Source organism: Artemia franciscana, chromosome 7 (assembly GCF_032884065.1).
Source record: "Artemia franciscana chromosome 7, ASM3288406v1, whole genome shotgun sequence".
NCBI lineage: Eukaryota > Metazoa > Arthropoda > Branchiopoda > Anostraca > Artemiidae > Artemia > Artemia franciscana.
This window is the reverse complement of record NC_088869.1, coordinates 44,101,662-44,126,230: the sequence shown is the minus strand read 5'-3', so window position 1 is coordinate 44,126,230 and position 24,569 is coordinate 44,101,662. Positions and strand designations below refer to the sequence as shown.

The 24,569-nt window shown below is 35.3% G+C and overlaps 1 protein-coding gene across 1 annotated transcript in view; it reads left to right on the top strand.

Annotated features, from left to right (window-relative positions):
- The first annotated feature begins 5,532 nt into the window (after nucleotides 1-5,532).
- LOC136029701 (uncharacterized) overlaps nucleotides 5,533-24,569 on the top strand; it is a 95,609-nt gene continuing 76,572 nt past the window's right edge. The window contains exons 1-2 of the mRNA XM_065708205.1: nucleotides 5,533-5,575; nucleotides 17,424-17,513. Of these exons, the coding sequence (XP_065564277.1) occupies nucleotides 5,561-5,575; nucleotides 17,424-17,513 (105 nt within the window). The 5' untranslated portion in view covers nucleotides 5,533-5,560. The remainder of the gene's footprint in view (nucleotides 5,576-17,423; nucleotides 17,514-24,569) is intronic.

The window sequence follows — 24,569 nt, the reverse complement described above, 5'->3', positions numbered from 1 at the left end:
CGATTTTTGGAAAAAATGGCGTGGGAGGGGGCCTGATTGCCCTCCAGTTTTTTGTCACCTGAAAAGGGCATTATTACATTTCAGTTCCTTTAGAACGAGCCCTTTCTCAAGGTTTTAGGCCCACCGGGTAAATACGATCACCCCCAAACAAAAAACAACAGAAAAACAAAGAAACAAATAAACATGCATCCGTGATCTTTCTTCCGGCAAAAATAACAAAATACCACATTTTTGCAAATACGAGCTTGAAAGCCCTATAGCAGGGTTCTGATATGCTGAATATGATGGTGTGATTTTCATTAAAATTCTATGACTTCGAGGGGGTATTTCACCCTTTTTTCGAAAATCAGACAAATTTTCTCAGGCCCATAGCTTTTGACGGGTAAGACTAAACTTAATGAAACTTAAATAAACTAAACAAGATATATTTGGAATCAGCATATTAAGTTAATACTTTTGACATAACTATTGGTATCAAAACTCCGTTCTTTAAAGTTTCAGTTACTATTGAGCCGGGTCGTCACCACGAACTATTTGATTACCCATCAAAATCCAAACAGAAATCATTGAAAAATTGATCATTTTTTCTGCGTTACCAAAAATATTGTATTTATAAAACTATAGTTTCATGATATGTAATTAAACAAAAATAGAAAACGCTTTTCAAATAAAGTAAGGAGCAAGTTTAGAACTTAAAACAAATATAAATTACTCCGTATAAGGGGGACTGTCCCCTTCTCAACACCTTTTCATTAAATTCAAGTTTTTTAGTGCTTTGAAAAATCTTTTCAATTGTAAACTTTCTTAGAAAATTTGAAAAAAAAATCCAAACTTCACAGTAAAGCGTTAAAAGCTGAGGAGGAGACAGCCCCCCTTCATATACAGAAGAATTTGTCCAAATATCTTTCAAATCCGTTTCTTGCTTTCGATTGAAAAGCTCTTTTTTTATTTAATTTCTGACTGAGTCATACCCAGGCCTAACCAAGATATAATTTGAGGTACCGGTCCCTTAGATCCCTGATTAATTGCTTTTAAAAATGTGTAAATCTGTAATTGCGCGTTGATTAGAATCGTCCTACGTTTTAATGTGCTATATCAATTTTGGATAAAATTTGAATATACTTGAAAATTGGCGATGAATACTAATTCACAACCTTTACAAGAGGATTTTCTTATCGATAAATACATTTACACACATTTCTTTAAATATATTAAAGTACTTCTTACAAATAGAAAAAGAAAATAACACCATTTAAAACTGCTGAAAACTAAGCTACCAGCAGTATTTGTCATCCCAAAGAAGTTTCCTCGTGGGACTGATGATGACCTGCCTTGCCTTTCCCACATCTGTGCTGGTAGATATTGGAATGTAACATTTTAGTTGTATAAAGAAGCGACACACGACAATGTTAAGCGATCTTCGGTTCCAGTGGTCGCAGACGGATGGGGAGGGATGCATTTCGTAGCCCGAGTTCCAACTAAGAAACCTGCAAAATTTCATCCCCCTCCAACTTTTTCTTCATGGGGAAAATCTGGCCGAAAGTTTCGACCTGTCAACCCAAGCCCCCCTTTAACGTTGTCCGATCGGGCTGAAATTCACAAGTTAAGGTCCCCTAGGGCCCAGGAGCTTATCCGCTTTTAAAGACTCTTTTGTACAGGTTTTTTGTGTTTTTGCTAACCCCCCGCTCTTGGCTTCGGAAAGGCCCTCTTTTAATTAACAAAAAATTGAAATGAATGAATAATGGAATAACTTCGAAAAATGTTAAACACAAGAGGACAGGAGAACCATTGCGCCGAAACTAGTAAATAGTAACAATGAAGTCCCCCCCACAAAAAAAAACCTGTACAAAAGAGTCTTTAAAAGCTGGGGGTTTGGGGGGCGGCAGCCCCCCAACTGCCTCTTCTAATTCCTGTACGTTTTAAGGTTCGACTTTGGAACGCAGCCTCTTTAACTCTTTAAGAAAACGAAGTTTTTTTCATATTATATATATTTAGAATCGGCATAAAAAGCCAATACTGGTGGTGTAGCAATTGTCTTGATAATTCCATTTTTAGTTTTGGTGAATACTGGTCCAAGTAACTTCTTGCTTTCAGTTTCTTTTTATCACAAAAAATTGATAAGATTCTCTTATGACGATATTTTTTTTAACCTGTTCATTTTATTTAGTTGAATAGGACAATAAAACAAAGTAAGTTTAAATTTTGTTTCTCTTTCGCTATTCTATTTCTTTAATGTCTGAATATATAAGGGATTAAGTTCAATGGGTGAATTGTCCTGTTTTAAAAGAGGTAAATTTGACATGGCAGTTATAAAATTCTGTAAACTATTCTAAGGCGTAGTAAATTGTATAAAGACAAGTTTATATCTGTTACAATCTACGGAATTAATGAATCTTTGTGTAAATTTGGTTTGAGTTTGATTTTCTTTTAAGATTAAATGCATAATAATTAAATATATTATAGATGAAATAAATTGATCCCTTTACCAGGAATTCTTGTCGTTTAAAATTTTATTCCTACCAAAATATTTTCTGAAATATATACCACTACTGATGAAGCGCTACTACTACTACTATTAACAATTCACTGCAGCACCCAGCCACCTAAGACCGATACAATTACGTACACTCCTCTCTGATACCAATCTACTCAAGAACTCGATCTTTACATCCTCCCAGAAAGTACCATTTTCCCTTAAATCTTTCCTTAGGACATCCTCCCACCCCAACAGAGGACGACCTGTTTTTCCTTTGGCCCTAGACGGTTGACTGATATGAATAGTCTTTGGCAATCTGTCACCCTTCATCCGCAGAATGTGCCCAAACTATTTCAAACTTCATGTCATTAAATAAAAAAAAGAATCAACTGAAAGTAAAGAGCAACACTAAAACTTAAAACAAACAAAAATTATTACTTATATGAGGAGTTTCGCCCCCTAGTCAATAACTCGCTCTTTGCACTAAAATTTTGAATTGTTTTCCTTAAGAATGACCCTGAATCACAGAGCCCGTTTAATTAGAATACCTATCTGTTTTGAAAATACTAAAAAAAAAAACTTTAGCATAAAGAGTGAGGTACTGACAGGGGATGAAGCTCCTTATATGTAACAATTTCTATTCGTTTTAAGTTTTAATGTTGCTTCTTACTTTCAGTAGAAAAAAACTATTTTATATTTCATTTCTGATAAATTTTTTAAATAATGATGGGAAATCCAGCGCCTCCTTTCTCCATGGAAAGATCCTCCCACGTAACATCCCATCCCTGGGAAAAAAATGAACGCGTGTCCGTGATCTGTCTTCTGACAAAAAACAACAAAATTCATCATTTTTGAAGATAGGAGGTTGAAACCCCCTATAGTAGGGTTCTCTGGTGGTGCTATTTCCATTTAGATTTTACTTTAGGGTGTTTCATCCTTTTTTCGGAAATCCAAGGCTCGTTACTTTTGCTTGGTAAGACTAAACTTGATGAAATATATTTGAAATCAATCAGTTCGTAATAAAGAACTGTAGTAAGGAGCAACCCGGCTAAATAGTACCCGAGGCTCTAAAAAAAGGAATTTTCATACCAATAGTTACTTCAAAAGAATCACTTTTTAATGCTGATTTTAAATATATAAGTTTAATCAAGTTTAGTATTACCCATCAAAAGTTACAAGCCTGAGAAAATTTGCCTTATTTTAGAAAATAGGGGAAACACCCCCTAAAAGTAGTAGAATCTTAACAAAATCACACCATCAGATTCAGGGCACAGAGAACCGTACTGTTAAGGCTTCAAGCTCCTATCTCTACAAATGTGGAATTTTGTATCAAACAGTTCGTGGTAACGAACTGTGGTGAGGAGCAACCCGGCTCAATAGTGACCGAAACTCTAATAAACGGAATTTTTATAACAATAATTACATCAAAAGAATTGAATTTTAACGCCGATTTTAAACATATAAGTTTCATTAAATTTAGACTGACCCATCAAAAGTTATGAGCCTGAGAAAATTTGCCCTATTTTAGAAAATAGTGGGAAACACCCCCTAAAAGTCATAAAATATAATAAAAGTCACAATATGTAAAAAAAAACCTATTTTGGATAAATAGATGAAATTCAAAAGGTAACTTTTCCGTTAATTTACTACTTTTCTAAAGTACCTATCCTTCAAATCACTATCACTGACGTTCTAGTTCTGGATATAGTTATAATTTAGCTCTAGATGTCTCATTTATTCATTCACTGTAGTTTTTTGTCCGTGTTTACTTCAAGCCTTAGTAATTCAGATTTGCTTGAAATTTGATAGGTAAATTTGGAATTTCAGGAGAAACGTTCCACCACTGATGTTTACATTCAGGCGTTAGCAGACTTGAAATGCATACATTTTTTCCAGATTTTACCTAGGAATCCCTCGGTTTGAAACTTTGAAACCTACGAGTGTCTTGACGAAAAAGAGGAAATAGCTCTTTTTTAGCCCACTATGCTACAGTAGATGTTCTAGAAGTACGACTTTTCTTCCTCAATGTCTTAAGTTGAGACACTAGTGAGGATATATCATCTCAACGGTAAACATTCTCAACAGCTAAGGTTTTTTATTTTTATTTATTTTTTTTTTTTTAAGTGACAGTCCTGTCACGAAATATAGATCTTCCGAGTATGAGGTTTTTTATAATTTCCTACTTACTCAAAATTTTAAGAGAATGTAGCCAACCAAAAATTCTCAGTTATATTATTTGAATCAAGGTGACTTTGATGGTAATTTTTTTGCTATAGCTGATAACATCAATGAATTTCAGACAATATTATAACAGTTATAATAATTTTGTATGTTATAAGAAAATATTGTTGTAACCAAACCGTTTTATTTATATTTTTTGATTTTTTTTGTCAATTTAATTAATCCTATCATGTCTTCTTTTTTAATTTAGGTCCGGGATAAATTCTTATTCATTACATTACTATTCGCCGGCTATTCTTGTCGCTCTTAGTAGGGCTAACAGTCAACATATCGAGCCAGGGCCGTCATTATTGTACTAAGGACTAAGAGATAAAACCGTGTCCAAGGCTCCTGATGAATCTTTATTTAACATAAAAACCCAAATTACCATTAATTAGATGCCCTTGGCCCTACACTCATGTACCTCAATGAGGAAGTGCCCATTGAATCCATGCATAGCAACAGTTCCAAATGTTGTCTTAGAAAAATGATCTAAATTGTGCGTTCGTTTTGGTTAATTAACATTTTATAATTTTTGTATTGAATTACATAATTTATTGGGTGCAATGCAAGCCAATGGAATTATACATTTAAATGCCCTTGAAATTCTAAATGAAATGAAAAAGAAAATGACTCTTGAATAACAAAAACAATTAATTCAAGTGTAAATTAAAATACCAAATACTTTCATTTAGAAGGATGAAAGCTTTTATGCAAAATTTATTAAGTGAGTTTCGGCACTTGTGGGAAGATTTGAATTTTTTTGCGGTTTCGCATCCAGCAGGGAGAAAAGTTTAAAGTGATTAAGAAAAATAATCGTATTATCAAATGAACGTCCAGTGGCTCTGAGGTTGTCTTTAAAGGATGAGTGTCAAATTGGTGAGTTTAACCAAAGAAATAAGCAGGTTTTTTCACATTTATTTTACAAATGTCCTTTCGTCTTTGAATGTGAATTTGAATTTTAAACTACTTCCCATATCTCTTCTGATCCTGAATCTTGCACACAAGCTCAAAATCCAGCAAATAATACAGTATTTTTATAAACAAACACAAAAACTTTTAAATACTCGTAAAAGAGTTCTAAATGAGAAATATCCCGTTTAGTGGGTGGAAATTAGAACTTCAGTGTTAGAAAATACTTTTGTTGGAAATAACACACATCTTTACTTACTGACTTTACTTACTTACTTTACTTACATAAAGTTTTTATTTTGTACCTTTGAATAACAATTTTGGTATTAAATCATATAAAGGAAAAGAAACAATAGCCTCTATGAATTAATATTCAAAGGTTCTGATGTTAGTGTCAAGAGATGAGTGGCGAATTAGTAAGTTTAAATGAAGAGGATTTGAAGTTATTTTAGATGCAACAATAGCTGTGTCATATCTAAAACAAACCTACTTCTACTATTCCTAATATTATTGCAGCAAGCCATTCCAGCACTAACCTGCTTTAAACCAATAAAGTTGCTCAAGCTCCTGCTCAACCGAATTTATTTAAAACATAGCCCTTTACCACCTCCCATAGAGTTTCAATTGTATTTAAATACTTCCTCATAAGCTCTTTCCGATCCATTGGAAGAGAACCAGATTTGCTTGATCCCAGATGGATGGCCAAGCATCATAGCCTTTAGTAATTTGTCATTCTTTATCCGTAAAGCGCGACTTATACATAATAGTGTTTCTTTTATTTTATTCCTTGAAAGTGGATATAAACCCCATTTTTCGTATCATTTGATTATCAATTATCATTTCTTACATCAATTATGATTTTATTATGATTCACAAGTACCGAAAAATAATTCCTCTGGAAAACATTTAACGAGTCTTCCACCATTCCAAGCGCCCACGTTTCAAAGTCATGTCCGACATTAACGTTGGTTCCAATATTATTATATTTGTTTGAAAACCTATCTACCTATCATTCCAAATCCAAACTAATTTTCAACTGCAAAAGAAAGAAAAAATTTAGGCGTTAGCTATCCTACTTCATATATCTTATTGCATCCGCATTTTTTACTAGCAGTACTACGTGGTAAATAAAGCTATGTTCCGATCGATTTTCTATCTGCTTAAAATCATCTTTTCACGGTCATTTGTTCCTAGTGTAAGCGACTTAGTCTTCTTTTAGTCTTAAATATTCTTTTAGTTATTCTTTGGTTTTATGTCACATTTTAGTTCACAATTCAATGCGATGCTTGCTGTTTCTTGTTTTTTTTTTTTTTTTTTTTTTTTTTTTTTTTTTTTTTTTTTTTTTTTTTTTTTTTTTTTTTTTTTTTTTTTAAGCTGTGTAGAGTCATTTGTCGTCTTGTGTAATTGTGCACTTATCATATACACCAAAAATGAATTCTTCCTTGCTGTTTATCCATACAGACGCACACACGCTAAACTAACACGTTCCTTCGTTCCATTAAAATTTTGTTTGGTCTTCTAATTGCAGACTTCCTTGTACAACGTTTTCCTTTGCCATTCAATGTAATTTTTGCAGTTTCTTGTTCCATGCCTTTTTCTTTAGCTGTCCCTTGTCATTTGTCATCTTTTGTGATTTTGCAAGTGTTATGGATACTAAAATGATACGACCACCTTTGGGGAAAAAATAATGTAGATTTGCTCTTTGACTGTATATAAATGTGACATCAGATACTAAAATGATACTACCATCTTTGGGAAAAAATTATGTAAATTTTTTCTTTGACTGTATATAAACGTGACGTAAGTCACACCATCTTTTTGTCCGGCGTGAAAAGTTCGATAATTTTTTATAGCTTCGAAGGAATACTTCACTCGTTGTATGTTTAGGTCTTTTAGGGGTTGTAAATACCTTTTAAACCCTTTTACCCGAACTGAGGCTCATTTGAAAGGGCTTCAAAACAAAGAAAGTTAAGGATTGAAACTCACTATTGATAAAATGACTAATACACAGTTTGTAGGTTTACTGTGTTGCAGGACTGTTTTTGCAAATGCAGGAAAGGCTATAGGAGAGCATGCCGTCATAAGAGAGAGTAAAACTCGTTGGCTTAGACTTTATAGACAATTTGGGTGTCCTAAATGAAAATACGAGTGAAATTAATAAAATTTTGGATTTATTGATAATTTTGAGTACAAAATAGGTTTGGAAACCTAAGCTAAGAAGAATACGTCGTTTACACTAAGAAGAAATGAGGATGAAAAGGTGATGTTAAGTAACTAGAAAATCGATTGATTGCATAGCTCCATTTACCCGGGTAGTATCAAACAGTTCGTGGTAACAAACTGTAGTAAGGAGCAACACAGCTCAATAGTAAACGAAACTCTAAAAAACAAGATTTTTAATACTTATAGATACATCAAAAGAATTAGATTTTTATACTGATTGTAAATATATAAGTTTTATTAAATTTATCCTTACCTATCAAAAGTTAAGAGCCTGTAAAAATTTACCTTATTTTGGAAAAAAAGGGGAAACAACCCCTAAAAGTCATAATTTGGGAATTGAAGGACATGGGAGGGGATCAGTTGCCATCAAACCATCGTCATAAGCGTATTACAGAACCCTACTGTAGAAGTTTCAAGCTCCTATCCACAAAAATGTGGAACTTCGGTTTTTTGTCTGAAGACCAATCATGAGTACGTGTTTATTTGTTTGTTTGCTGTTTTTTTTTCGAGGGGTGATCGTATCAGCCAAGTGGTCCTAGAATGTCGTGAGAGGGCTCATTATAACGGAAATTAGAAAATCCAGTGCCCTTTTTAAGTGACCAAAAAAATTAGAGGGGACATAGGCCCTCTTTCACGCTCATTTTTTCCCAAAGTCAACAGATGGAGATTTTGATATAGCCATTTTTTTCAGCATAATCGAAAAAGTTTTTGGGGCTAAATTACTCCCCTACAGTCCCCGGAGAAGGGGCTGCAATTTAAAAAAGTTTGATCAGTGTTTACATACAGTAATGGTTATTGGGAAGTGTACAGACGTTTTACTTTTTTGGTTTGGTGGGGGGGTTGAGGGGAGAGGGATACATGGTAAGATCTTCCCTCGGAGGAATTTGTAATGGGGGAAGAGAAATTCCATGAGGGGGGGGGGGCAGGATTTTCTAGCATTAGTTTAAAAAACAATGAAAAAATAAATATGAAAAAAAATTTCTACTGAAAGGAAGGAGCAGCATGAAAACTTAAAACGACTAGAGATTATTAAGCATATGAGGGGCTCACCTCTCCCTAAATACCTTGCTCTTTACGCTAAAGTATTTTTAGTAATTTCAACTATTTATTCTATGGCCTTTGTGATTCAGTGGTCATTCTTAAAAAATTGGGACAAAATTTAAGCTTTAGTGTAAAGAGCGGGGTACCTCTTCATATACATAACAAAAATATACGAATATAGCAGTACGTTACATAAGTTAATTCGTAAGTTATGTATATTTTTACCAATAAAAACGTTCGTTAAAAATTTAAAGTTCTAGTTGGATCTTCTAAGTAAGAAAAAATAGGAGGGCAACTAGGCCTCCTCCTCCACCCCCTTTTCTCAAAATCGTCCGATCAAAACTAAGAGAAAGCCGTTTAGCAAAAAAAAAAAATAATACGCAAATTTCGTTTTAATTATTGTATTAATCCCAAAACGTTCAGAAATTAAATAAAAAAAAACTAGTTTTTTTTTACTGAAAGCAAGGAGCAAGGTTAGAAGATGGAGATTTCTTGAAAAGAGTCTGACTAATCATTTGGCGATTAGCACAGACGTAAAATATGAAAAAAAAAAGTAAAACGTAGTTGCATATAAAATTAAAAGAGCAACACATAAATCCTCCTCCGAAGAAGGTGCAGGTAAATTTCTAAGATGACTATGGCTCCCCGGCCAAGTTTAACACGCACGAATACCGTACAAATAAGTGGCATGGTCAATTTACCCCCATGTGATGAATTAACGTCAAATAACCCCTTTAATGTACACGAATGTGCATTCCATACATAATCTTTGACATTAATAATTAAACGTGTAAACCTAGTTTTTAACCACATCCATTTTGCGTCAATTAAATACCAAAAAAAAACCAAATCCTCAAAATATTCAGGTTGAATTTAAAAATGACTGAATATGTTTAACTTCTAATTGAGTTTCGGCATCGTTAGAGAAAATAGAACGTTTAGTTAGTGCTAATTTTTGAGGTGTTTGACGATTACTTCTGAGTTTTGTGGTTGCTTTGAAGTTCAGTGAAACGATGCATCTGCGGTTTAGATTTATTTTTTTGTTATTATTATTATATTTTTATATTATTATTATATTATTTTATTATTATATTATAACAATATATATAATTATATTTATATATATTATTATATACACTTATATATATATATATATTTTATATACAATATATATATATATATATATATATATATATATATATATATATATAATATATTATATTATTTATATATAATTATATATTATATTATATTATATTATATATAAATATATTATATTATATTTTTTATATTATTTTTTTTAGCTATAATGGATGATCTATTTTGTTTCTATTTGTAATAAAAAGGTTACACACTATTCCAGCAACAAAATCTAAAGAGTGACCCTTACTAATAGGAACTAAAATTCTAAGTATGAATTTTTTCTAACAACATATACCTCAAAAGGATTTACTGTTTATGGTAACTTTAAATATGTTAAGTTCATTAAAGTTAAAGCTACCCATCGAAAGAAAAAGCCGGAGAAAGTTTGCCCCCTTTAAGAAAAAGGTGTAAACACTCCCAAACAGGATCTGTGTAGTGTTTGTTTTGTTTCTTTTATTGGTACTCCGCTTTGATTTTTTGTAGCGGGTCAAAAATAAATTATTATACAAGCCCATTAGACATTTTTCATGTTATTATCAACAAAATTGCGAAAACTTATGTCAATCCCGAGATGAATGATCATGGACTCGGTTTTTTTTTTCATGGACTGTATCATGAACTGTATCGAACGAATGGCGCTAGAACATATACAAAATGCTTATTTGAGCGGAAATAAAAAGTTCATATGTCCTTTTTAAGGCACTTTAAAGAATGTATTGCAGTATAGTGGGGTTTTCCGCCATATGTGGCAAATAAAGATTAATTTTGCTCCGAAGAGAGGAAAGAGATATCGAATGAAAATTCTGAGATTTCGAATCGACTTGGAATTATCGAAAAGCTGTATTTTCTTTTTCCTGTCTCAGAGGCAGTACTACCGTGTCCAGTCTTAGAGGGAGATGAAAAACTAAACTAAACACTAAAATAAAAAGATTATGCAGAACTTAAAAATTAAGGTCTTAGCTCGTTCCTGCATTGAGCTGGCTAATATAACAACATTCACCATTTTCATCCAGGGTATCAAAACCGTGTCCTCGCAATATCTCAGGGAAGGCTAAGGGTATTAAGCTGAAACTTTCGGGGGGCATTGGGTTAAATGGAACGACATCCAGTTGATCAAACTAGTGCAGCTGCAATTTGATAGAAACGATACAGGTATTAAAGTGAAATCTTCAGGGAATGTGGGGAGCGTGTTGAAATCAAATAAAGGGCACTATGTGCACCTAGGTTGTCAAAAATATAAATTTGCACCATACAGAGAAAAAGGCTCAAATAAAGTCAAAGGCTCAAATAAAAGAGGTCGAAGAGTCAGAAATAAAGAGAACTGAGTGATGCTTTTAATACATACTTATATTCTTATTCCATTTTCATTCATTCGTAATATCTTGAGCATTTTCACGGGAGGGTTCTTTCAAGTTATTAACTACAAATTGCTCTATGATCAAAAAGCATAGTTCCAGAGTCGCCCCAAACCTAGATTTTAAGCTGAACGAAAAATCATCCTACAATTATCAGAGACAGTACAATAACGCTGTTTCAATAAAGATTGATATGGATACAATGTATTATTTATTTATTTTTTTTTACCAAGGCACTCGTATAGAAGGAGTTGTCATAGAAACTTTAGAAGAACTCATTCAGTTGGAGCTTGAATTTTTGGAGATATTTTTTTGAAGTCAAAAGTAAATGGAGGGCAAATGATCCCCTCCCATGTCCATCAATTCCCAAAACGCATCCAATCAAAATTTCAAGACAACACCAATAGCATGATCCCAAAGCAAAAAAAAATTCAAACATTTATTATCATCTTTAATACCATAAATCTCAATTTGTTTCGAAGGTATGCTTACCGAGCAACCCCACCCGTAACTCAGATTTAAATTTACAAATGGATAATTCCTTTGTACTCGGGATAAGCTTAGTCCATAGCTTAGCCCCTCTATAAATAACTGAAAAAGGAGTCTATTGAAACTAGACGCTGAAACCAGGCGAGGAACCGCAATATCTCTACTTGCCCGAGTTCCGTGACGTGAACATTCGACCTTCCATGAAACAGTGGCTGGTGTTTACCCCCCCCCCCCTCCCAGGAAAATACCCCTACGGACCATAACCCCGAAAAATACCCCTCCCCAATGGAAAACACCCTCCTGGAATATACCCCCTTGTGAAAACTCCCCCTGGAAAATAACCCCTTATGGAAAATACCCCCCACCTTAAAATACCCTCTCCCCCGTTTAAATACCCTCTGCGGAAAATACCCCTGGAGGGTATCCTCATCAGAAAATACCCCCTCCCCCACCTGCAGAAAATACCCCCCAAAAATACCTCCCACGGATAAAACCCCGCGGAAAACAACCCCTCCCCGGGAAATTCCATCCCCACGCGGCTGGTTGGTCTCCAATCCCTCTGGACTTTAAAAAAAGGACTAGAACTCTCATTTTCTGATCTAATGAGCACATTCTGAAGTTACTGTGACCTTGAGGTGGAAGTAGGGATAAGGAAGGGGCAGACACCCTCCTGTAGGGAACAATTTTTGCTCATTTTGGGGTTTAACGTTATTCTTTACTTTCAAAAACAATGGAGACCAGAGATATTCCTAGAACTCATAAGGGAGTAGATATCAATTTAAGTTTCATCAAGTTTAGTCTTACCCATCAAAAGTTACGAGCCTGAGAAAATTTGCGTTATTTTAGAAAATAGGGGGGAAAACACCCTAAAAGTCATGGAATCTTAACGAAAATCACACCATCAGATTCAGCGTATCAGAGAACCCTAATGTACAAGTTTCGAGCTCCTATCTACAAAAATGTGGAATTTTGCATTTTTTGCCACAAGGCAGATCACGGATGCGTGTATATTTGTTTTTTTGTTTTTTTGTTTGTTTTTTTTTTCCCAGGGGTGATCGTATAGACCCAGTTGAACTAGAGTGTTGCAAGAGGGCTCATTCTAATGGAAATGAAAAGTTCTAGTGCCCTTTTTAAGTGACCAAAAAAATTGGAGGGCACCTAGGCCCCCTCCCACGCTAATTATTTTCCCAAAGTCAACGGATCAAAATTCTGAGATAGCCATTTTATTCAGTGTAGTCGAAAAACCTTATAACTATGTCTTTGGGGACGTATTACTCCCCCACAGTCCCCGTGGGAGGGGCAACAAGTTACAAACTTTCACCTGTGCTTACATATAGTAATGGTTATTGGGAAGTATACAGGCGTTTTTAGGAGGATTTTTTTTGGTTGGGGGGAGGGGTTGAGAAGAGAGGGATATGCTGGGGGAACTTTCCATCGAGAATTTGTCATGGGAGAAGAAAATGTCCATGAAGGGAGAGCAGGATTTACTAGCATTATTTAAAAAAAAAAACAATTAAAAAATAAATGTGAAAAAGCTTTTTCAGCTGGAAGTAAGGAACAGCAATAAAACTTAAAACAAACAGAAATTATTACCCATATGAGGGGCTCACCTCCTTCTAATACCTCGCTCTTTACGCTAAAGTATTTTTAGTAATTTCAACTATTTATTCTACGGCTTTTGTGATTCAGGGGTCATTCTTAATGAATTGGGATTAAATTTAAGCTAATTTATAAGTTACGTAAATCTTTTACCAATAAAAATATTCGTAAAAAATTAAAAGTTCTAGTTGCTTTTTTAATTAACCAAAAAATCGGAGGGCAACTAGGCTTCGTCCCCCGCTCTTTTTTCTCAAAATCATTCGATCAAAATTACGAGAAAGCTATTTAGCCAAAAAAAAAAAAAAAAAATATGCAAATTTCGTTTTGATTACTCCTCTGCGGAGAGCCAAAATCAAAACATGCATTGATTCAAAAACGTTCAGAAATTAAATAAAAAAACAAGTTTTTTTAACTTGAAGTAAGGAGCGACGTTAAAACTTAAAACGGACAGAAATTACTTCGTATATGAAAGAGGCTGCTACCTCATCAACGCCCCGCTCTTTACGCTAAAATTTTTTACTGTTTTAAAAAGAAGAATTGAGAGAAATAGTCAAACTTTGATTTGTACCTTATTGTGTACAATAAGGTACAAGTTCAAATCATATGTTATGAAAGAGTGTTGTTGGGTGCAGAGTGGGAAGAGGTAATAGTGATTGAAATAGCCTTGAGGGAGCCAGATTTTTTGGGGGAATGATGGGTGAGGGGGGCTTGTTGGTCTCCAGTCATTTTCAGCAATTTAAAAGGACACTAGACCTTTCAATTTCCAAACCAATGAGCCCCCATTGAAGTTTATACGACCACCTTTTCCATAAAGACCTTATATATCCCCAGGACGTGACTTAAAATCCTTGCCCAGAAGGCTCTGGATGGGGCTTAATCTTCAAAGACATGATTAATGGACCATTCAACTACGCTGAAAAAATTGGCTATCTAAACATTTTGATCGCATCTGTTTAGGGAAAATATGGCCGTGGGGAGGGAGGTAGTAGCTGCTCTCTGGTCACTTTGTTTCTTGAAGAGGTAACAAGAACTTTTGATTACCACTCCATTGAGCCCCGTTCGAAGTTTGTGCGAGCACACTTTCTATAAGAACCTCATTAACCCCTATGGCATAACTTACAACCCTTGTCCTGACGGCTTTGGAGGGGGGGGGGGGGGGTGTCATCCTCAAAGAAGTAATTTTCGAACCTTTCACCTACGTTGAACAAAATGGCTATCTCAGAATTCCAATTGGGTGTGTCTGGGGAAATGATGAGCGTGGGAGCCGGTAGCCCTCCAATCACTTTTGACTATTAAAAAGGGCATCAGCCAATTAATTTCTAATCAAATGAGCCAAATATATATATATATATATATATATATATATATATATATATATATATATATATATATATATATATATATATATATATATATATATATATATATATATATATATATGTATGTATATATATATATATATATATATATATATATATATATATATATATATATATATATATATATATATATATATATATATATATATATATATATATATATATATATTTATACGTATATATATATATATATATATATATATATATATATATATATACATATATATATATATATATATATATATATATATATATATATATATATATATATATATATATATATATATATATATATATATATATATATTGTGCCCACATTCCTCTTTACTTCGGCAGCACTATTGCGCTGCCTATGATTATCGACTTTGCGCGCGTTTCAATGACTCATGAGCAGCCAGGCCAAAATGGGTGGAGGTAGTGCCTTCGCGATACACTCTCTTTAAGGGACTAATATGGCAGATGGAGGTCAGGGGACCTGGAATCTTTCAACGACACACTCCTTAAACCCCTTATCGACATTTACGTAAGGTTTTTTTTTTTGTAAAATACGAATTTTAAAAATTTTATCAACAAACGATGTTTTTCAAAGAAGAGTAAAGAGATTCATAAAGAAATAAAGTCAAATAATCTTCAAAATAAAAAACTATGAAATCTAACAGAAAAAAAAAGATATATAATTTTTTCTATGGAAAAAAAATTTCCACAAAACCCGTTAGTCAAAGAAGAGCAAAGTTCCACTATGCAAGGAATAAGTGGCAGTAACTTCAAATAACTTTTAAAGCGTAGAACTACGACAAATCACCATCAATAAATAAATTAAACCAAAAACGTAAAAAACTACAATAAATAACTGAATCAAATTTAAAACGGGCAAAAATTAACATGAGTAGGGCTGGCTGACGACCTCCACGTCTTCTCAAGACCAGAACATAATTTGCGAAGCCAACTATGCTTTGAGAGGAACGCTAAAACTACTTAAACTTTTTGCTGCCATATGTTTTTAGCTTAATATTGATGTTTTATGCCAAAATTTTTTCCCGCTGTCCGTCAAAAAATCGCCACCGGTACCCGCTGCTGTCGAAAAATGCAGAAGTTGCTATGAAGGCTTTTCAACAAAAATGAATTTTAGGATACTTAGTTTTAGGATAAGTTTTTAAGATACTTATGGTGTCTAAATTTCATTATTTCACTTTATTTAGCACTTCTCAGCGAAACTTAAAAAATAACTCATATAAAATTATCAAATTTGGAAAACCATAGTTTTGACGGGGGAATATATTCCACGAGGGGTATCTTCCATTGGGGGTATTTTCAGAGGGGGGGGGGCTCCAGGGTGGGTGGGTATTTTCTGGAGGGGTATTTTCCGGGGGATTCTTTCCTCTAAAATAGTCAGGAAGGCACCCATTACAATGCGTGTACATAAAAACAAGTGCATAAAAATCACAGAATCAGGCTACAGGCATTATATTATTCATATTGTGAACTGACCTGACCGAATCCCGGCTCCCTATTCCACAAAATAATCTAATGGGAATATTCTACAGTACGTGTATTGGGCGAAGTGTTGAAGGGAAAGCACCAAGCCACACTACGAACAGTACAAAATGTATAGATGTATAAGAGAAAAATTTAGTAATCGTAAACCATATCAAGGACAAACGTGTTTTAGTTTACGGATAGTCCCTAAATTACGCGAAGATATTTTACTAATAGCTTTTCCATGGTACTTAAATGATAAATTTTCATCAATAATATTCCCAAGGCACTTAGCGAGCCTCAGCCCTGAGAGAACGGTTTCTTATCCACATAGAAATGTCAATTGGAGTCTCCATAAAAAGTCCAAAGGAGGATCATCAGAAGGTATAATACTGGAAGATAAATTTACGCCAATATTAGCAAAATGCTGAGAAAGACCCTTCAATATGCCGGTATGCTCATAAAAGTCATCGGCCTCTTCAAAATATTGGTGTAGCTTTTGCTGGAAGAGTTCCGTCAGACACCAGCTTCGCTTATGATATGAAGCTTGTACGTGGAAGTTTCATTGAGCTAAAAAACTTCACAGGAGGCGCTGAGGGCAGATGCGGAAAATTTCCCTTTAAAAATAAACCACCTAAAGACAAAAATAATCCTTGTGGACCAGCCCCTCAAACATCAACAGAAATGTGTGGCAAGAATGTTTACAGTTTTACGACTTCTCTAAAAAAAAAATGTCTGATCTCTAAGAGGGATCCATTTGATTAAAAGTAGGCCGTTACACTATTAACTTATGTATGCTTGTACTCGTATTGACATTAAAGATTAACGAGACATGAAACACTTCATGCTATCAATTTTTCGTAGTCCTGTTAGATTGACAGTTCAATCGTTTTTCAAAGAAAGTTTATGTTTTCACGGGTATTTGTCTTTCCACTCGTTACTCTTGCTCGCTTTTCAAGGGAAGGAAATTTGCAAATCTTACTTTAAAATACGAAACCGCAAATGACGGCATGTTTAATTTGGAAAAATAATGTTTACTTAATACATGCCAATTAATTTACAAGGCATTGAATAATCTAGAAGAAAGTGAAATCAAGATTTGCATTTCAGGGTCTCATTATTGTGGTACAGCTGTTGGTCATCAAGTCAGTGAACGCAGAGAGACGAAATTCAAACCGATGGGAGGAGTATGAAGAATACGTGAGCACATTTTCAAACATCTTTTTTCCATTTTGTCTAGATTTGACTAGATTTTACTTAGACTTTTTTGTTTTGGCATGAAATTGCAACAAGAGAAGATTTTGAGGAGGAGAGGGGGAATATAGATACTCTGTGAATTCTGAAATATTGAATAAAAGTAATATACTTTAGGATTTATGAACGATTTGAAAATTAAATCAATGTTTACGTGTTTTGGAATGATAGGGCCAAAGCATTCAAATTGTAACTTACTCTGAGCATCTTGTTAAGATCTTTTTTTTAATCGAGCCTTATTAAACCAGAACGACTTATAATACTAAATGAATGCTTTGGGTCTATTAAAATTTTTAATACTGTATTCCAAGAATTACCGACAACAAGAGTGGCAGCTGCATGAGTACAACAAATAGCCAGCTTGTAAATGCAAACAAATATATCCAGAGGGACATGCAAATTTTTCAATATCGAGGGAGTAAATTAGTCGTTTCTTCAATTTTTTCATGGAACAAACCGAAAAAGGCATCTTCAATAAAATACCCGTAAAAAATCTTATTTCAAAATATTGCAGGAAGGAGCTAGAAACCCCTTCCCCTGCATTCTCATATGGTACCACTGCCTTGTTTGCTAATCATATTTTCAATATTAGAGTAAAGACCGAGTATTTTTTTTTCAAATGAAAGTAAAGAGCCGCGTTGAAAGTTAAAACAAACAAAAACAATACCGTTTATGAAAGGTGCTATTCTCCCCTCAACCCATCAGTTTTCATTACTTTAATATCTCTCAAAAAAACTTTGAGTGATTCCATAGACGAACGTTAGAATACAAGCTAATGGGTTGAGGGGAGACTAACACCCTTCATATACAGTATTGTTTCTGTTTGTTTTAAGTTTCAATGCGGCTCTTTACTTTCATTTGAAAAGAAAACTCGGTCTTTACTAAAATATGGAAAAAAATGATCGGCAGATAAGGCAGTGGTACCACGTGAGGGGGTATCGAGCTAATATAGGATCGACAAGGAAAGATATGCATTTCCCCGTGGCTATAAAGATAGAGATATGTAAAGATAGAGAAAGATAGAGAGAGAGAAAAGGATAGAGAAAGATAGATAGAGAGAGAGGGGGGAGGGGAGAGAGAGAAGTGGGAAAAGAAAAAAGGAAAATAAAGAAGAGAGAGAGAGAGAGAAACAAAAACTACTTAAAGAACAAGACAATAAGCCATCCCATTTAAATTATTTACTTAATCTCTTCCCAGAAGGTGGTTCTTAAGTCTACTCTTGAACTGGCTGACATTATCTGACAACCTTATACTCGTCGGTAAAGAATTCCATACTACTGGTTCAGCAAACTTGGGCCTAAACCTTGCCCTCTGAGAGCTGCGACACACGTATACCAAATCGTCCATATTTCTAGTCTCATAACTGTGGTTCGAAGGGTTCATTGTAAACATTTGAAAAAAAAAAGCAAAAATAGCAAGTTGATAATCATGAAGTTGGCTAACCTTAAGAATCACGAGTTTCCTGTAACAATTAACTTGTATCATTTTCACCATCGAAATAATTTCCTAACAGTCTAATAGCTTTATTTTGTAAAACCTGAATACGTTGAAAATTTATATAAAATCCACTAGTCTATATCAAACAACCATAAGAAATATAAGGCATGACAAGAGAACGATAAAGAGTTAAAAGGGTAGAACGAGGCAACTGATTTCTCAGACGCCGAATTAAGCCCTCTAGATACCTTAGCTTCCACCTGTTTACTATGTGCTTCCCAGCTCAGATTTTGATCCAGCTGGAAACCGAGGTATCTCACCACAGCTACTTATTTTAATGGCCTATTACAAAGAAATAATTTTCCATTTAAATCAACTGGATTTTCATTCCGACTAAACAACATAAAATGAATTTTTAAAACATTCACTGATAATCAGCTAATCCTTGTAAACATCAAAAGACAGCTTAAAGCTTGATTAATTTTTTTTGCAAGATCATCAGCATGTCTTGCAGCACCTGACAATACCGTGTCATCAGCAAAAGAACTATTAGTAGCAACTGGAAAATAAAACCGTATAGTATCTACATATCTTATATCTACAAGTATAGTATTATATATACAAGATATAACAAGATATAGCAGAACCTTGCGGAACACTGGAATTTATAAAAATTTATTAAATATAACATCATCAAAAAATACCCGTATCGACCTCCCTATCAAATAAGATTCAAACCACTTTAAAATACAACCTGTGACTCCAAGTGACCTTAGCCTATCGGTTAAAATTTCAAAATCAACCGTGTCAAAATCAACCGTAAGATCTTATCACCCATTCGTAAGATAAAAATTTTCACAATTTTCCTCCCTCAAGCCCCCCTGACATGCCTACCAATGGGCATAATTCTAGCATGTCCAGAAGTGCCGAACTCGTCAAGGCACTGGAAATCTTCCCCCCCCCCCCAGCTCCCCAGAAGAGAGTGGATGTTAACTGTTTATGTCAATCACTTATCTAGAACATGTGCTTGTTCTTCTACCCAAGTTTCATCTCGATCTCTCTGCTCTAAGCGTTTTCCAAGATTTCTAGTTTCCCCCTCCAACTCCCCCCAATGTCCCCGGATCCGGTGGTGATTTAGAATAAGAGCTCTGTGACAAGAGGTCCTACTAAATGTCAAATTTCATTAAGATCCGGTCACCTGTTCGTAAGTTAAAAATGCCTCATTTTTCAAATTTTTCCAAATTAACCAAATTAATCCCCGCCCAACTCCCCCAAAGATAGTGGATCCAGCCCGATTATGTCAGTCACCTATCTAGGACTTGTGTTTATTCTTCCCACCCCATTTCATCCCGATCAGTCCACTCGAAGCGTTTTCCAAGATTTCTGGTTTCCCCCTCCAACTCCCCCCAATGTCATTCTGAGACACAAGGTCCTACAAAATATCAAATTTATGTAAGATCCGATTACCCGTTCGTAAGTTAAAAGTACCTCCTTTTTCTAATTTTTTTCGAATTACCAAATTACCCCCCCCCCCCAATTCCCCCAAATAGAGCGGATCCACTCCGGTTGTGTCAATCACGTATCTAGGACTTATGTTTATTCTTCCCACCAAGTTTCATCCCGATCTCTCCATTCTAAGCGTTTTCCAAGATTTCCGGTTTCCCCCCTCCAACTCCCCCAATGTCATCGAACCCGGTCAGAATTCAAAATAAAAGCTCTGAAATACGAGGTCCTTCTAAATATCGAATTTCATTAAGATCATGTCACCCGTTCGTAAGTTAAAAATCCCAAATTTTTTTATTTTTCAAATTAAGATCCGATTACCCGTTCGTAAGTTAAAAGTACCTGCTTTTTATAATTTTTTCGGATTACCAAATTACCCCCCCCCCAACTACCCCAAAGAGATCGGATCTAGTCAGGTTGTGTCAATCGCGTATCTAGGACTTGTGCTTATTCTTTCCACCAAGTTTCATCCCGATCTCTCCACTCTAAGCGTTTTCCAAGATTTCCAGTCCCCCTCCAACTCCCCCCAGTGACACCAGATTCGATCAAGATTTAAAATAAGAGGTCTGAGTTATGAGGTCCTTCTAAATATCAAATTTAATTAAGATACCATCACTCGTTCATAAGTTAAAAATACCTCATTTTTTCTATTTTTTTTCGAATTAACCTAACCCCCAACTCCACCACAGAGAGCGGATCCGGTCCAGTTATGTCAATCACGTATTTAGAACTTGTGCTTGTTCTTCTCCCCAAGTTTCACCCCGATCACTCCACTCTAAGTGTTTTCCAAGATTTCCGGTTCCCCCCTAAAACTCCTCCCAATGTCATCAGATCTGGTCGGGATTTAGAATAAATGCTCCAAGACACTAGGTCCTACTAAATGTCAAACTCCATTAAGATCCAATCACCTTTTCGGAAGTTAAATTATCTCATTTTTCAAATTTTTCCAAATTAATCAAATCCCCCCCCAACTCCCACAAAGAGCGCGGATCCTTCCAGTTATTTCAATCACGTATCTAGGACTTGTGCTTATTCTTTCCACCACGTTTCATCCTTATCTCTCCGCTCTAAGCGTTTTCAAAGATTTCCGGTTTCCCCCTCCAGCTTCCACCAATGTCACTCTGAGACACGAGGTCCTACTAAATATCAAATTTCATTAAGATCACATCAATTGATCCCATCAATTTCCGAAATACCCAAATTACCCTCTCCCCTCCAATTCCCCCAAAATAGAGCGGATCAAGTTCGATTATGTCAGTCACGTATCTAGGACTTATGCTTATTCTTCCCACCCAGTTTCATCCCGATCTCTCCACTCTAAACGTTTTCCAAATTTCCAGTTTACCCCTCCAACTCCCCCAATGTCACCAGATCCAGTTGGAATTAAAAATATGAGCTCTAAGACACGAGGTCCTTCTAAATATCAAGTATCATTAAGATCCGATCGCCCGTACGTAAGTAAAAAATACCTCTTTTTTATAATTTTTCCGAATTAACCCCCAACTTCCCCAAACGGATCAGATCCAGTCCAGTCATGTCAATCACGTATCTAGAACTTGTGCTCATTCTTCCCACTAAGTCTCATCGCAATCTCTTCACTCTAAGCGTTTTCCAAGATCTCCGGTTTCCCCCTTCAACTCCCCCAATCTCACCGGATCAGGTTGGGATTAAAACATAAGTGCTTTGAGACACGAGATCCTTATAAATATTGAATTTCATTAAGATCCGATCACCCGTTCGCAAGTTAAAAATACCTCATATTTTCTAATTCTTCCGAATTAAACGTCCCTCTAATCCGCCCCCCCCAGATGGTTGAATCAGCGCAGCGACTATTTCTAATTTCATTTGGTCTGGTCGCTGATACGCTTGCCAACTTTCATCGTCCTAGCTTATCTGGAAGTGTCCGAACTAGCAAAATCAGGACCGACAGAAAGACGGACAGAAATTGCGATCGCTATATGTCACTTGCTAAGTACCAAGTGCCAATAAAACAACTTTTAATGGAAATGTAGTTATTAATAATGAAATAAAGAGCCATATAAGACTGAAGACTGGCACTACTACTACTACTATTACTACTAGTTATACTACCACTACTGCTACTACTACTATTTCTACTGCTACTGCTGCTACTGCTACTACCACTACTATTACTAATAATACTACTACTAACTTACCGAAGCACCAAGCTTATTGAGGCAAACACAGCTACGCGTGCTCCTCCTCCATCCCAATCTATTCAAAGGCTCCCTGTTTACACCCTTCCAAGAAGTTCCATTTCCCTTAAATCTTTCCTTGCGACAGCCTCCCACCCTATTTCTGGACAACCAGCTTTTCGCTTGGCCCTAGAGGGTTGGCCCCCAAGGAAAATCTTTGGCATCTGTTATCCTTCATCCGCAGAATGTATCATAGCCATCCCATCCTTTCCCTCAATACAAACCTAGAAAGGGGAAGTGAATAAAATTTTTCGTACAGTTATACTTTTTGAGAAACGGTCAGTCAGTCGGGTACCCAAAATAATCCGTAGGCAATTTCTATGGAAAACTTTAGCAAATTCTCCTCCGATTTTCGGAGCACCAAAGCTTCAGCACCATATTTGACCACTGTCATCAATGTAGATTTCAATCTTCCAATTGTAGTTTGCAGGCTTATCTTCCTATCTTTCCTATATCTTCCTATATTCCTATATCAATTATTTGTTTACTTGAAAAGGCAACTAGAACTTTGAATTTTTCTACGAAAGTTTTTATTTCTACAAAATATACGTAACTTACGAATTAACTTCCATAACGAACTTCTATTTTCGTATGTTTTTATTACGTATATAAGGGGTTTCGCCCCCTTGTCAATACCTCGCTCTTTATACTAAAGCTTAAATTTTATCTCAATTCCTTAAAAATGATCCCTGAATCACAAAGGCCGTAGAATAAAATTAGTAAAAGTGCTTTAGCGTAAAGAGCAAGGTACTAGGAGGAGGTGAGTCCCTTATATGCGTTATATTTTGTGTTCGTTTTAAGTTTTAATCTGCTTCTTACTTTTACATGAAAAAAAAACTTTTTCATATTTATTATGGCACTTTGTATTTACCAAGTGACATCTAGCGATCGCAAATTCTGTCGGTCGGTCCCGGTTTTGCTAGTTTGGGCACTTCCAGATAGTGATGAAATTTGGCAGGCGTATCAGGAACCAGATCAGATTAAATTAGAAATAGTTGTTACCCCGATTTGATCATTTAGGGGGATTGGGGGACGGTTAATTCGGAAAAATTAGAAAAAATGAGGTATTTCTACTTACGAACGAGTGATCGGATCTTAATGAAATTTGATATTGCAAAGATTATCATGTCTCAGAACTCTTATTTTAAATTCCAAACGGATCCACTGACATTGGGCAGAGTTGAAGGGGGAAACCGGAAATCTTGGAAAACACTTTATGTTATTGACATAACTGGGCTGGATCCACTCTCTTTGGGAGAGTTGGGGGGGGGAGGTTAATTCAGTAATTTGGAAAAAACAGAAAAAAAGATGTATTTTTAACTTACGACCGGATGATCAGATCTTAGTGAAATTTGATATTTAGAAGTAACTCGTGTCTCAAAACTCTTATTTTTAATCTCGACCGGATTCGGTGACACCGGGAGGGGTTTAAAGGGGGAAACTGGAAATCTTCGAAAGCACTTCGGGTATCGAGATCGGGGCGAAACTTGGTGGTAATAATAAGCACATATCCTAGATGTGTTATTGACATAACTGGGCCGGATTCACTCTCTTTGGGGGAGTTTGGGGGGCGGGGTTAATTCAGTAATTTGGAAAAAACAGAAAAAAATGATGTATTTTTAACTTACGACCGGATGATCAGATCTTAATGAAATTAGATATTTAGAAGTACCTCGTGTCTCAAAACTCTTATTTTAAACCTCGACCGGATTCGGTGACACCAAGGCGTGGGGGTTGAGGGAGGAAACCGGAAATCTTCGAAAACACTTAGAGTATTGAGATCGGGGTGAAACTTGGTGGTAATAATATGCACATATCCTAGATATGTTATTGACATAACTGGGCC